This window comes from Pseudochaenichthys georgianus, chromosome 16, assembly GCF_902827115.2.
Source record: "Pseudochaenichthys georgianus chromosome 16, fPseGeo1.2, whole genome shotgun sequence".
Taxonomy (NCBI): Eukaryota; Metazoa; Chordata; class Actinopteri; order Perciformes; family Channichthyidae; genus Pseudochaenichthys; species Pseudochaenichthys georgianus.
In genome coordinates, this window is record NC_047518.2 from 45,557,776 (window position 1) to 45,570,689 (window position 12,914).

Genomic DNA, 12,914 nt, shown 5'->3' on the forward strand with positions numbered 1-12,914 from the left:
CATGAGACAGGAAGAGCAGGAAATGGTCCATAATCTTTGCAATAATCTGCAGAGTTTAAGCGTTGCATCTCTAATACAATAGAATAAAAATGTTCACACAAAACAGTACAACTATCTCAACCATCCTTATCTGATACAAAGACAATAACATAAAATATATAAATATTTGCATCAATTTAGCAGGCTCCAATGAAGTCAAAGTAAAAGTATATTGGTTTTAAAATTATCCACAAAATATACGAGTTAACTTTTGTGTCGCATTGTTTATTTTAAGTTCATGCAATGTTTATGTAGTCGAGCCGTAACAGAAAAACGAGTTGACCAGACTGATAAAAACACCATAGAAATGTTAAGGAAATGAATAATTGCATTCTTTTGAGTGATTATATTATATCAAGTGGAACTAAAAGTATATTGATGTCAAAATAATCCACATTATATATGAGTTAACTTTTGTGTCTTATTGTTTGTATTGAGTTTATTAAAGGTTTATGGAATTACTGTTTTCTTCCCTTTTTTGTTTGACAAGGTCAAATCTCTGCACATTTATGGAATTTGTTTTTATTTTAAAGTAGGATAATTCATAGTTTTACATTTATAGGCCTGTTCATGGATTTCATTTTCTTTGTATGACTGTCCTGTTAAACAGTGAGAGATAAAGCCTTCTTCTGGCAGATCCATTGTTTGTGGTCACCACAGCTCACTGATACCCAGTTGTTTTCTCTCAGGACAGAGATTGCACAGCGACCGTCAGCAGCCTCTGCATTAAAGGAGCTGAGGAGAGAACATGGTGTTTAGATAAAGGCTGATTTTATTATTCAAAGTGTTTAGTAATGAATCTCTTACCTATCAGTCAGATCACTTCCATCCACCCACTTCCATTCCCCATCTTCAACTCTCAGACCAATCCAGAATCCGGTAGTTCCTGAACTAAATGGGCTGTATTTATCGATGATGTCGTTCTAACAACAGAGAAACAGATATCAGGTATTTACACCGTATAAGTAAATAAGCACATAATGACCTAAAGACCCAACGTGTGTTCAGACCTACAAAAAAATATATACACTTTTCATAATCGCATCATATGAATGGGTTTACCTTTTCAGCAGGAATATGTGCAACAGCCAAATCTGAATTCTCTCCTTTGCAGTCTTCTCGAGCTTCTTCCCATGTTTTCCAACGAGGAGAAGGAGGGTCATTGATCGCATAGCAGCTGGGCTGAGAGAGTCCCCATCCAAACTGACAGGGTTGACACTTATCATCTGAAACAACAGAGTCCACACAATCAACATCATGACTGCAGTATGAACATATTGTAATTATGACCTAATATATAGGATCTGAACATACCGGTGTTTCCTAAGCAGTAGGAATCGATGCTCCACTGAGCTCGACTGATGTTGAGCTCATTCCAGTTTGTCTCCATCATTCGTATTTTCAGTTTCAAGTTGTTCTTCTGGGTCTCCAGCTCCTGGATTCGTGTTTTCAGCTCCTGTTCCTCTGCAGACAGGTTTGTGTTGTTGCTTTCTGGGACAGTACAGGCTGGTATCAGGTTGTCACACCGGACCGTGAGATTCTCCCGTGTCTCCAGCTCCTGGATTCGTGATGTCAGGTTCAGGATTTCTGCAGTCTGCTTGGCGTTGTCTTCAGAAAGTTCAGAGGTAACTACAGAGACAGAGGAAGGTGTTGGGCTGTAAGGCTTGTGTCTCTGAGTGATTAATGATCATAATAGACATTAAAGAACACGTTCATATGTTTTATCTTTCTTAAAACAATAGTCAGACGCACATATAAACATGTGAACGGAGCAGCATTGATGGTCTAAGATTTTTAAATCAAGTGTTTATCTTCTGGAGTAAAACAAAAGGATTACCCCTCACAAAAACTGTTTCTATGTACATGTGGGCATCTGACCAACCCAGTCTCACGGCATTTCGTGTTATAGTCACGACATTTAATCTATTGATTCGTGTTCACTAACACGATTCTCCCCTTTTTTTCGTGTCACACAGAACGATTTTAAAAGCAATGTATTTCTATTGGTAGTGTGTCTCGTGCCTGCAGCACGTCTTTTTGTCCGGTCGGGTCTTGGAAGATCGGAAGCTGTGTAGTTCATAAAAACATAGTCTTATTCAATATCAAGCCACGATTATTGTTTTTATTTTAAATCGTATTGTGTCTGACTTTTTTTGCCGTCCGCTAGGAAAATAAATGGGGCTCAGAATACTGAAATATGTGTTTTTTTTATTTATTTTTCCTTCTAATTTGATATTATTTTCCAACAATAACACACAATTATCCTTTTTTTTATTTGTTTAATTCTATTATCTGCTTTTTTGGCGTTCGTCAGGAACTGAATTTCAAAATAAAGTAACAGGAAACAGACGTAGGCCCATAAGGGACATTTCGAGCATCATTGCGATACAAACCACACCCACTGAACTGATTACCCAAGATCCTCAGCTATGGTTTAAGCTTGGTGAATGGATGTTTTAGCCTCAATGCACGTTGGGATATGGTGTTAATGCGATATGAAATCCGCAAAAAACATTTCGGAGTTTAGGATGGCCGAAGACACTACACTAACCATAATCCTCAGCTATCATTTGGGACTGCAGTCCCTTTGCTTGAAAACCCCGTGATTAATCTTCAAGCTCTGGGATTCTTTGTTTGTATTTATTTATAGAAGGACCATGCATACAAAAACATTAATCTCAGCAAAGAGAAGAGATGCAATATGCCAGATTATAGCTAATAGCTAATTTCCATCTGTGGTCCTCAGGCAGGTTCATAACAATCAATAAACAAATAATAACATTGCACGATCTCTATCTGTCAAACAATTTTAAAACCTGAATTAAGTACAGCTCAATAAATTAATACATAGTACACTTGAAATACACTTACATGATCTCGGTCACTCAAATAATTATAAAGCCTGATTTAAATACAGGTTACGAACATAATACTTAGTACACTTCAAATACACTTAAATCAAATATCTAAGATATAGTATAGATTGGATGTTGGAGTGGCAGTGCGCCAAGGTTACGCCGAGCGTACATTACAAGACATCTATCAATTGTTTGTTTGTAGCCTTTATTTAACCAGGTGAAAATCCCATTGAGAACAACGATCTCTTTTTCAAGGGACACCTGCAGCACATTGGTTACACAAGACACCTCTCATCCTGCAAACAGATCGTTTGCAGGATGAGAGGTGTCTTTGAAGATGTTGTGCGCCCTCTGCAAACACCGTATCCCCTGGATGTCCTCGATGGCAGGGAGTGGGACACGATGATGCGTTGGGCGATTTCCGTCACCCTCTGCAATGCCTTCCTATTGAGCATTGTGCAGTTCCCATACAAGGCTGTGATACAGCTGGTCAGGATGCTCTCAATGGTGCAGCGATTAAAGTTCACCAGAATCTGAGGAGAGAGGTGATCTTTCTTTAGTCTCCTCAGGAAGAAGAGACGCTGGTGAGCCTTCTTTACTATGCTGGTGGTATTGTTGGACCATGAGAGGTCATCGGATATGTGGACCCCAGGAACTTGAAGCTAGCCACACGCTCCACTGCCGTTCCATTTATGTGGATGGGAGTGTGTGTGTTGCCTTTCAATTTCCTGAAGTCCACAATGAGTTATTTTGTTTTTGTTGTGTTAAGGGCCAGGTTATTGTCAGCACACCACTCAGTCAGATGCTGAACCTCCTCCCTATAGGCCGTCTCATTGTTGTTGTGGATGAGGCCGATCACCGTTGTGTCGTCTGCATACTTGATGATGGTGTTTGAACCATGTACAGGGTACAGTCGTGGGTGAAGATGGAGTAGAGGAGGGGGCTCAGCACGGAGCCTTGTGGGACACCGGTATTTGGGCTGAGGGTCATGGAAGAGAGATTATCCAACCTGACATGCTGGGGTCTGTTGGTTAGAAAGTCTAAAATCCAATTACAAAGGGGGGAGTCAATGCCCAGGTCGTTGAGTTTTGTGATTAGCTTGGAGGGGATGACGGTGTTGAAGGCTGAACTGAAGTCGATGAACAGCAGTCTTGCATAGGAGTTGTTTTTTTCCAGATGTGAGAGGACGGTGTGAAGTGTTATGGAAACAGCATCTTCCGTGCTCCTATTAGTCCGGTATGCAAATTGATGGGGGTCCAGTGTCTGTGATAGACGGGATTTAAGCTGTGCTAGGACCAACTTCTCGAAGCACTTCATGAGAATGGGTGTAAGTGCAATGGGACGGAAGTCATTCAGGCCTGCTGCAGCAAAGTGTTTGGGCACTGGCACTATGGCGGTGGTTGGAAAGCACGTGGGGACAACAATTTGGGCCAGGGACAGGCTGAAAATGTCCGTCATGACCTCAGTCAGTTGCCCAGCACAGGCCCTGAGAACGCGGCCTGGGATGCCATCGGGTCCAGCAGCCTTGCGTGCATTAATCCTGCTCAGTGTGGTGAAGACGTCAGAAGGTGAGAGTGTGAGAGGCTGATGGTCTGCAGGGAGAACAGCCTTAGTGGCTGTCTCCTGGTTGTCCCTGTCGAAGCGAGCATAGAAATCATGCAGCTCGTTGAGGAAGGAGACGTCGTTTGACGGGAGAGAGGGGGTGGTGGGTTTGTAGTCAGTGATGGCCTGAATGCCCTGCTACATTCTTCGGGGGTCGGAGTTATTGAAGTGCTCCTCAATCCTCAGTTTGTAGCAGTGCTTGGCTTTCCTAATGCGCTTCTTTAGGTGAGCCCTGGATAAACTGTAAGCCCCTTCGTCACCTGATCTGAAGGCGATGTTTCGTGCTTTCAGTAGTTGGTGAACTTCTTTATTCATCCACGGCTTCTGGTTTGGGTACGTTGTTATCTGCTTCAGAGTGGTGACACTGTTGATGGTAGTGCTGATGTAGTCCAGTACGGAGGAGGCGTAGGGGTCAATGTCTGTATGGGAATCCAAGGTGGCCTGGGTGGCAAACACACTCCAGGCTGTATGTTGAAACTTGTCCTGTAGCATAGAGTCTGCCTCCTCAGGCCATACTTTGACAGTCCTCACTGTGGGTTTCACACATTTGATGAGTGGTGTGTATGTGGGGTAAAGGAACAGTGAGAGGTGGTCAGACTGACCCAGGTGGGGGAGGGGGATGGCATTGTATGCATTGGCCATGTTGGTGTAAACATGATCCAATGTTGTGTTGCCTCTCGTGGGGCAGGAGAAATGTTGTCGGAATTTGGGGAGTACAGTCTTCAAACTGGAGTGATTGAAATCACCTGCAATAATGAAATCTGCCTCAGGGTGTGTAGTTTGTAGTTGGCTAATGGCTGTGTGCAGTTCTTTCATTGCAAATTTAGCATCAGCCTCCGGGGCTACATATACGGCTATTACTAGGATTGCTGTGACCTCTCTGGGTTGATAGAAGGGTCTGCATTTAATAAAAAAGATATTCCAGATGAGCTGAGCAGTAACTACTGACAATAGCAGAGTTGAATCCTACTTAAAGGACAGAAAAAACGTTGTATCTATAGGTAAATACACATCTAAGTTGACAAATATGACATGTGGGGTACCTCAAGGCTCCATCTTGGGGCCTTTTCTCTTTAACATCTACATGCTACCACTGGCTCAGATAATGAAAAACAACAAAATAAGTTACCATAGCTATGCGGATGACACACACATATACGTAACAATTTCACCAGGAGACTATGCTCCAATTCAAACACTGAGTAAGTGCATTGAACAAATCAATAACTGGATGTGTCAGAACTTTCTCCAATTAAACAAAGATAAAACTGAGGTCATGGTTTTTGGAGCCAACGCAGAACGTATAAAAGTTAGCGCTGAGCTTCAGTCTGCAATGTTCAAAACAACAGATAAAGCCAGAAATCTAGGTGTAGTCATGGACTCTGACCTGAGTTTCAACAGTCACATTAAAACAGTTACTAAATAAGCCTACTATCATCTAAAGAATATATCTAGGATTAAAAGACTAATGTCACAGCAGGATTTGGAAAAACGTGTCCATGCTTTTATCTTCAGTAGACTGGACTACTGTAATGGTGTCTTTGCAGGTCTCACTAAAAGATCTATTAGAAAGCTGCAGCTGATTCAGAACGCCGCTGCTCGAGTCCTCACTAACACTAAGAAAGTGGATCACATCACTCCAGTTCTAAAGTCTTTACACTGGCTTCCTGTGTGTCAAAGAATAGATTTCAAAATACTGCTGCTGGTTTATAAAGCTTTGAATGGTTTTGGCCCAAAATACATTTCTGACCTCCTGCTAAACTATGAACCATCCAGATCTCTCAGGTCTTCAGGGACTGGTCAGCCTTCTGTCCCCAGAGTCAGAACTAAACATGGAGAAGCAGCGTTCAGTTATTATGCTCCAAGTATCTGGAACAAACTCCCAGAAACCTGCAGGTCCGCTGCAACTCTGACTACTTTTAAATCCAGGCTGAAGACTTTTCTTTTTGCCGCTGCTTTTAATTGAACTATTCACATCTTAAACTGCACTGTAACTTTTATCCATGAATTTTTTCCTTTAATGTTTATTTTATTATCTTTTCTTTTTAATGACTAATTTTAAATGCCATTTTCTTAATGTCTTTCGTTTTTTGTAAAGCACTTTGAATTGCCTTGTGTTGAAAAGTGCTATATAAATAAACTTGCCTTGCCTTGCCTTCTACACATTAATATCTGATTTGTAAAACATCAAGAAATAAAAACAAGGATAATTGTGTGTTATTGTTGAGTAAATAACAGTGTGTTATTTAGAAAATAATAACAAATTAGAAGGACAAAAATATTTAAAAAATACAGATTTCAGTATTCTGAGGCTCTGAGCCCCATTTATTTTCATCGCAAACAAAGTCAGACATTCTACGATTTAAAATAAAAACAATAATCGTGGCTTGATATTGAGTAAGAACATGTTTTATGAACCCCACAGCTTCCGCTCTTCCATGACCCGACCGGACAAAAAAACGTGGTGCAGGCACGAAACATACTACCAATAGAAATGCATTGCTTTTAAAATCGTTCTGTGTGACACAAAAAAAGGGGGAAATCGTGTTGTTGAACACGAATCAATAGATTAAATGTTGTGACTATAACATGCCGTGAGACTGGGTTGCATCATGTGCTGAAAAGGCTGAATATTTTTGATATTTTAATGGTTTCTGTAGTTGAAAGTATGCTGAAGTTATTGAGAGCCAAACTATTTGGTGAAATAATAAGAAAAATAAGATGATTAAAGAAAAGAAGAACAAAAAAAAAAATATTCAAATTAACATAACAATTTAATGTGTCTTTAACATAATGGAATAGTTTTAAGTACACATGTTTTTAATATGTGCAACCGATGTACATCATGTGAATCCAACAGCCCACACACACACACACACACACACACACACACACACACACACACACACACACACACACACACACACACACACACACACACACACACACACACACACACACACACACACACACACACACACACACACACACACACACACACACACACACACACACACACACACACACACACACACACACATACTTCACCCTTAACACAGACACTTCACCCTTAACACACATATCAAACTGTTGCACTAACATTCACACAGAAGATACTCACAGTAGACACGAAGACCCATGATGGCTAACAGTACGATCCAACACACTGCTATTGGAAGAACAAACCTCAAGCCTGAAAAATAAGCATTCTGTTAAAAACCTTAACAAAGGATTCGAAAGGTTTCAAAGGTTTTAAAGTCATATACACAGATACAGTTTAGTCTAAAAACGGTGGTCACTGGATGGTTAAAACGTGTAATACAAACATATACGAGACTTAAAAGAAATACAAAAAATAGTGCAAGCTCAGGAGATTTGCCTAAAATCATTTGACAGGCTAAGCTAATGCTTTCAATACATTATAAACACACCACAAAAATAGCTAAATCATTTCAACCTTTGTCACTATCTCACTGTTTTACCTTTTGTTTGTTTTTAAAAAACGTGTTAACAGTATTCAATAGTGAAATGTATTGCTCATGCACCTGGAGGGGATGCCTTTGTATCCACGGGGCCTTCTGGTGCAGATCCTTTTTTGGTGTCGTCTGAAAAATAAAAACGTAATGTGTTTTTATGAAGTTTATCAGAATCAGAAACAGGTTTATTACCAGGTAGGTTAACACATAGGGGGAAATTGACTTGGTGTTGTGGTACATACATAAAAATAAAACAAAAATGTAAAACACAGATAGAAATAATAGCAATATTTATTTCTGCTTCCACTTGTCGTGTGCTGCTGTCCTGGCGAGATTTTACCCCGGGGGGCGTAACGGAGAGACCGGAGCGGCTTCGCGTTCGGGCTGCGGCCTGCTTTACACCTGCTGTAGCGGAGGCCTGTATCCACCTGCTCCCCCAGTTGTGCTCTACGGTGCCGAGGACGTTTTACCACGGGGATATCGCTGAGAGACCGGAGCGCCTCTACGCCTCGAGCTGGTCCTGCTTCGCCTATCCTGCTGTACTGAGGAGGTTCTGCACCGGGGATATCGCGAGGAGAACGGAGCGCCTCCACATTTCGGGCCTGCTTGCACGCCTATCCGGATGCTCTGCTGGTCTGGGAAAATGGCCCATATCGGGATTCTGCTGTGCCTGTTAACTGTTTTGGACTATGAGAAGATCTCTAGTCATTCTGAGAAGACTACTGGATTCAGGTCTGTTCTGCCACTGCAGTGGGCATCCCCTGCAAAGGTTCGGATGTGTTACTCAAACAATTACCGGTTGCCTTGTCACAGTCAATCTGCTCGACAAAATATGTTTGTCTTTTTTATTTTCCTGCGATGATGGTTCTTCAGGACTGCTTCTTAAGCTCTAATCACACTCTCGCAGACTTTTCCGGTGATTCTAAATTAGATGACAATGTATGTGTGTCATTTAAGAGGAAAAGATGCCTGTTTTTTTTATTGTTATTACTGTCAGGAAATGTACAACCTAACCCTGGTCCGCCCAGTAGTAATAGTCAGATCGCTACTCCTGCTGATTTTAAAGCTAGGTCTGGGTTGGGTTTCATCCACTTGAATGTGCGCAGTCTGTTAGGTAAACTAGATGTTGTCCGTATCTGGGCGAGCTCGACTGACGCTGACGTCATTGTCTTATCTGAAACATGGCTAAACAAGTCTATTTTGGCCTCTGACATTGCCTTAAATGGTTTTAATGTGTATCGTACCGACCGGCCTAATAAAGGTGGTGGCGTTGCAATTTATGTTAAGAATAAGTTCAGTGTAACCACATTAGTTTCCAAATCGATCAGTAAGCAATTTGAATTTTTAGCCTTAAATATAGAAGTGGCAAAGGGTCAACAGGTCATGGTGGTGGGCGGCTACAGACCCCCCTCAGCTGTCAAAGACTCCTTGTCTTCACTAGCAAATCTTTTATCACAACTAGACTACAAGGAAATAGTGCTACTTGGAGATTTTAACTGGGACTGGTTAACTGCAGTGTCAGAGGATTTTAAAAACCTTTGTATCTCTTTAAATGTTACTCAGATTGTGGACAGTCCTACTCACCCAAATATTAAGTCCCCTAATAAATCCTCCCTAATTGATCTCATTTTAACTAATGTTCCCCATAAATATTCATCTGTGGGAGTATTTGCAAATGATCTGAGCGATCACTGTGCTGTAGCCACAATCAGGGACACTAAGGTCCAAAAGGTTAAACCTCGCATTATCATCAAGAGAGACATAAAACATTTTGTGGAGCAGGGTTTTGTGCATGGTCTGTTTGATTTTGATTGGGGTAAAATCGATCTGTGTGCTGATGTAGAAACCGCATGGTCTTATTTTTATCTTGGTTTTATGGAGATCATTGATAGACATGCACCCCTGCGTAAATTTAGAGTAAAGGGACGAGACAATCCTTGGTTTTCTGCTGAACTGTCTTGTCTCCTTCATGAGAGAAACAAGGCCTGGGCAAAGACTAGGAAATCAGGCTCAGAGATAGAATGGCTGCGTTTTAGGCAGCTAAGGAATAGCTTCACTTCAAATGTCAAAAGTGCAAAGTCGAAGTATTATTTGTCAGTTACCACAGAAAACCTAAATAATCCTAGGAAATTTTGGAAAGCAATAAAATCGATATCAACCGGTGAGATCCGTAATGAGCTACCTCCGTGCCTTACCACAGCATCTGGCACTATATCGGACAGGGCTACTATGCTAAATTGCTTTAATGAGCATTTTGTGTCCTGTGGTTCTCTATTTGATTCTGTCACTAACTCTGCTTCTGTAAACACCACAGTCTGTGACTCAGAACAATGTGGTCTGGAAAACCCTTTCAGTTTTACTCCTTTTACTGTTAATGTTGTTCATGAAGCCTTATCTAAGCTAGATCCTAGGAAACCGGCTGGCCCGGACAACAATAATAATAATAATATATTGGATTTATATAGCGCTTTTATAGTACCCAAAGACGCTTTACAATATGAGGGGGGGGGGGGGTAGATAGACTGGGGCAGGTAGACAGCAGACTAAGAAAAACAACAAAAACAACAAAACAAAACACAGTGGCAGTCAGGAGGAGGTCGAAAATGAGTGGGGGGGTGTTTTACGGATAGAGAGAGGTGAAAAGATGGGTTTTGAGGCGGGACTGGAACAGAGTGAGGGACTCGGACTCACGGAGGTCTTGGGGGAGGGAGTTCCAGAGCTTTGGGGCGGCCACAGAGAAGGCTCTGTCTCCAAAGCTCCGGAGATTGCCAATGGGGGTGGAAAGCAGGCCGGCCGAGGTGGATCTGAGGGTCCGGGGAGGATGGTAGGGGATGAGAAGGTCAGTGAGGTACGGGGGGGCCAGATGGTGGAGGGCTTTATAGGTAAGGACCAGGAGTTTGTAGTTGATGCGGTGAGTAACGGGAAGCCAGTGTAGTTCTTTGAGGACCGGGGTGATATGGTGCCATGATTTAGTGTGGGTGAGAAGTCTGGCGGCTGCGTTCTGAACACGCTGGAGTCTACTGAGGGAGGTGGAGCTGATGCCGTATAGGAGGGAGTTACAGTAGTCGAGGCGGGAGGAGATGAAGGCGTGGATGAGTCGCTCAGCTGCGGGGCGGGTAAGATAGGGACGGATTTTGGCAATGTTGCGGAGATGGAAAAATGAGATTTTGACAACTTGGCGGATGTGGGAATCAAGGGAGAGGGTGGGATCGAATATAACCCCGAGGTTGCGTGCCTGGGTTGAGGGGGAAACAGGGGTGCCATCGATGGTCAGTGTGAGGTTGGGGGTTTTACTGAGGGTGGATTTGGAGCCGATGAGGAGGAGTTCAGTTTTATTGCTGTTGAGTTTAAGAAAGTTTTTTTGCATCCAGGATTTCAAGTCAGTCAGACAGGACCTTTCTTTTTAAAGATAGCTGCAGATTTTATTGCTCCACCTCTCACTTCTCTTTTTAACCTCTCCCTCAGCACAAATACAATTCCAAAAGTATGGAAGTCTGCTTATGTCTTGCCTTTACTGAAAGGAGGGGAGGCCACCTTATTAAACAATTATAGACCCATCTCTAAGTTGTCAGTTCTGGCTAAGGTGCTCGAACGCCTAGTGAGTGAACAAGTAAAGGAGTTTTTATGTATAAATGATATCCTGTCTAAACATCAGTCAGGATTCAGAAAGAAACACAGCACCATCACTGCCACGATGAAAGTGGTGAATGACATTACTACTATTTTAGATAATAAGCAGAGTTGTGCAGCTCTGTTTATTGACCTTTCCAAAGCGTTTGACACCGTTGATCATCTCATCTTAAAGCAGAGGCTACTCAGTATTGGCATATCCAGCCTTGCAGTGGGGTGGTTTGTGAACTACCTCTCTGAAAGGTCCCACGGGTAAGATAGGGACGGATTTTGGCAATGTTGCGGAGATGGAAAAATGAGATTTTGACAACTTGGCGGATGTGGGAATCAAGGGAGAGGGTGGGATCGAATATAACCCCGAGGTTGCGTGCCTGGGTTGAGGGGGAAACAGGGGTGCCATCGATGGTCAGTGTGAGGTTGGGGGTTTTACTGAGGGTGGATTTGGAGCCGATGAGGAGGAGTTCAGTTTTATTGCTGTTGAGTTTAAGAAAGTTTTTTTGCATCCAGGATTTCAAGTCAGTCAGACAGGACCTTTCTTTTTAAAGATAGCTGCAGATTTTATTGCTCCACCTCTCACTTCTCTTTTTAACCTCTCCCTCAGCACAAATACAATTCCAAAAGTATGGAAGTCTGCTTATGTCTTGCCTTTACTGAAAGGAGGGGAGGCCACCTTATTAAACAATTATAGACCCATCTCTAAGTTGTCAGTTCTGGCTAAGGTGCTCGAACGCCTAGTGAGTGAACAAGTAAAGGAGTTTTTATGTATAAATGATATCCTGTCTAAACATCAGTCAGGATTCAGAAAGAAACACAGCACCATCACTGCCACGATGAAAGTGGTGAATGACATTACTACTATTTTAGATAATAAGCAGAGTTGTGCAGCTCTGTTTATTGACCTTTCCAAAGCGTTTGACACCGTTGATCATCTCATCTTAAAGCAGAGGCTACTCAGTATTGGCATATCCAGCCTTGCAGTGGGGTGGTTTGTGAACTACCTCTCTGAAAGGTCCCAATGTGTTCATTTTGATGGACTGTCTTCTGAATGGTTAAACATTTCTAATGGTGTACCACAAGGTTCTGTTTTAGGACCACTTTTATTCTCCATATATATTAACAGCGTAGGTGATAATGTGGATGAAGCTACTTTACATTTTTATGCGGATGATACTGTGATGTACTGTGCAGGTCCCTCCATTAAGGAGGCTGTTGTTAAATTACAGGCTGTTTTTAACACTATTCAGACTCAGCTCTCTGAACTAAAGCTTCTTCTAATGTGGATCAAACCAAGGTAATGCTCTTTTCAAAA

The 12,914-nt window shown here is 42.1% G+C and overlaps 1 protein-coding gene across 1 annotated transcript; it reads right to left on the reverse strand.

Moving 5' to 3' along the window:
- Positions 1–296: 296 nt before the first annotated feature.
- Positions 297–11,342, reverse strand: LOC117460576 (C-type lectin domain family 12 member B-like). The gene is made up of 6 exons (XM_071206094.1): positions 11,036–11,342; positions 7,621–7,692; positions 1,354–1,668; positions 1,102–1,265; positions 847–962; positions 297–774 (listed from the first exon to the last, which is right to left on the reverse strand). The coding sequence occupies exons 1-6, from the start codon at positions 11,340–11,342 to the stop codon at positions 642–644; spliced, it is 1,107 nt and encodes a 368-aa protein (XP_071062195.1). The 3' UTR covers positions 297–641.
- Between the last annotated feature and the right edge of the window lie 1,572 nt (positions 11,343–12,914).

Excerpts from the sequence above, each read along its gene's own strand:
- LOC117460576 (XM_071206094.1), bottom strand. The coding sequence starts at position 11,342 with ATGCAAAAAAACTTTCTTAAACTCAACAGCAATAAAACTGAACTCCTC. Across the intron at positions 1,669-7,620 it reads CATGGGTCTTCGTGTCTACT|TTACCTCTGAACTTTCTGAA; the intron begins GTGAGTATCTTC and ends CTGTCTCTGTAG. Across the intron at positions 963-1,101 it reads CACATATTCCTGCTGAAAAG|AACGACATCATCGATAAATA; the intron begins GTAAACCCATTC and ends CTCTGTTGTTAG.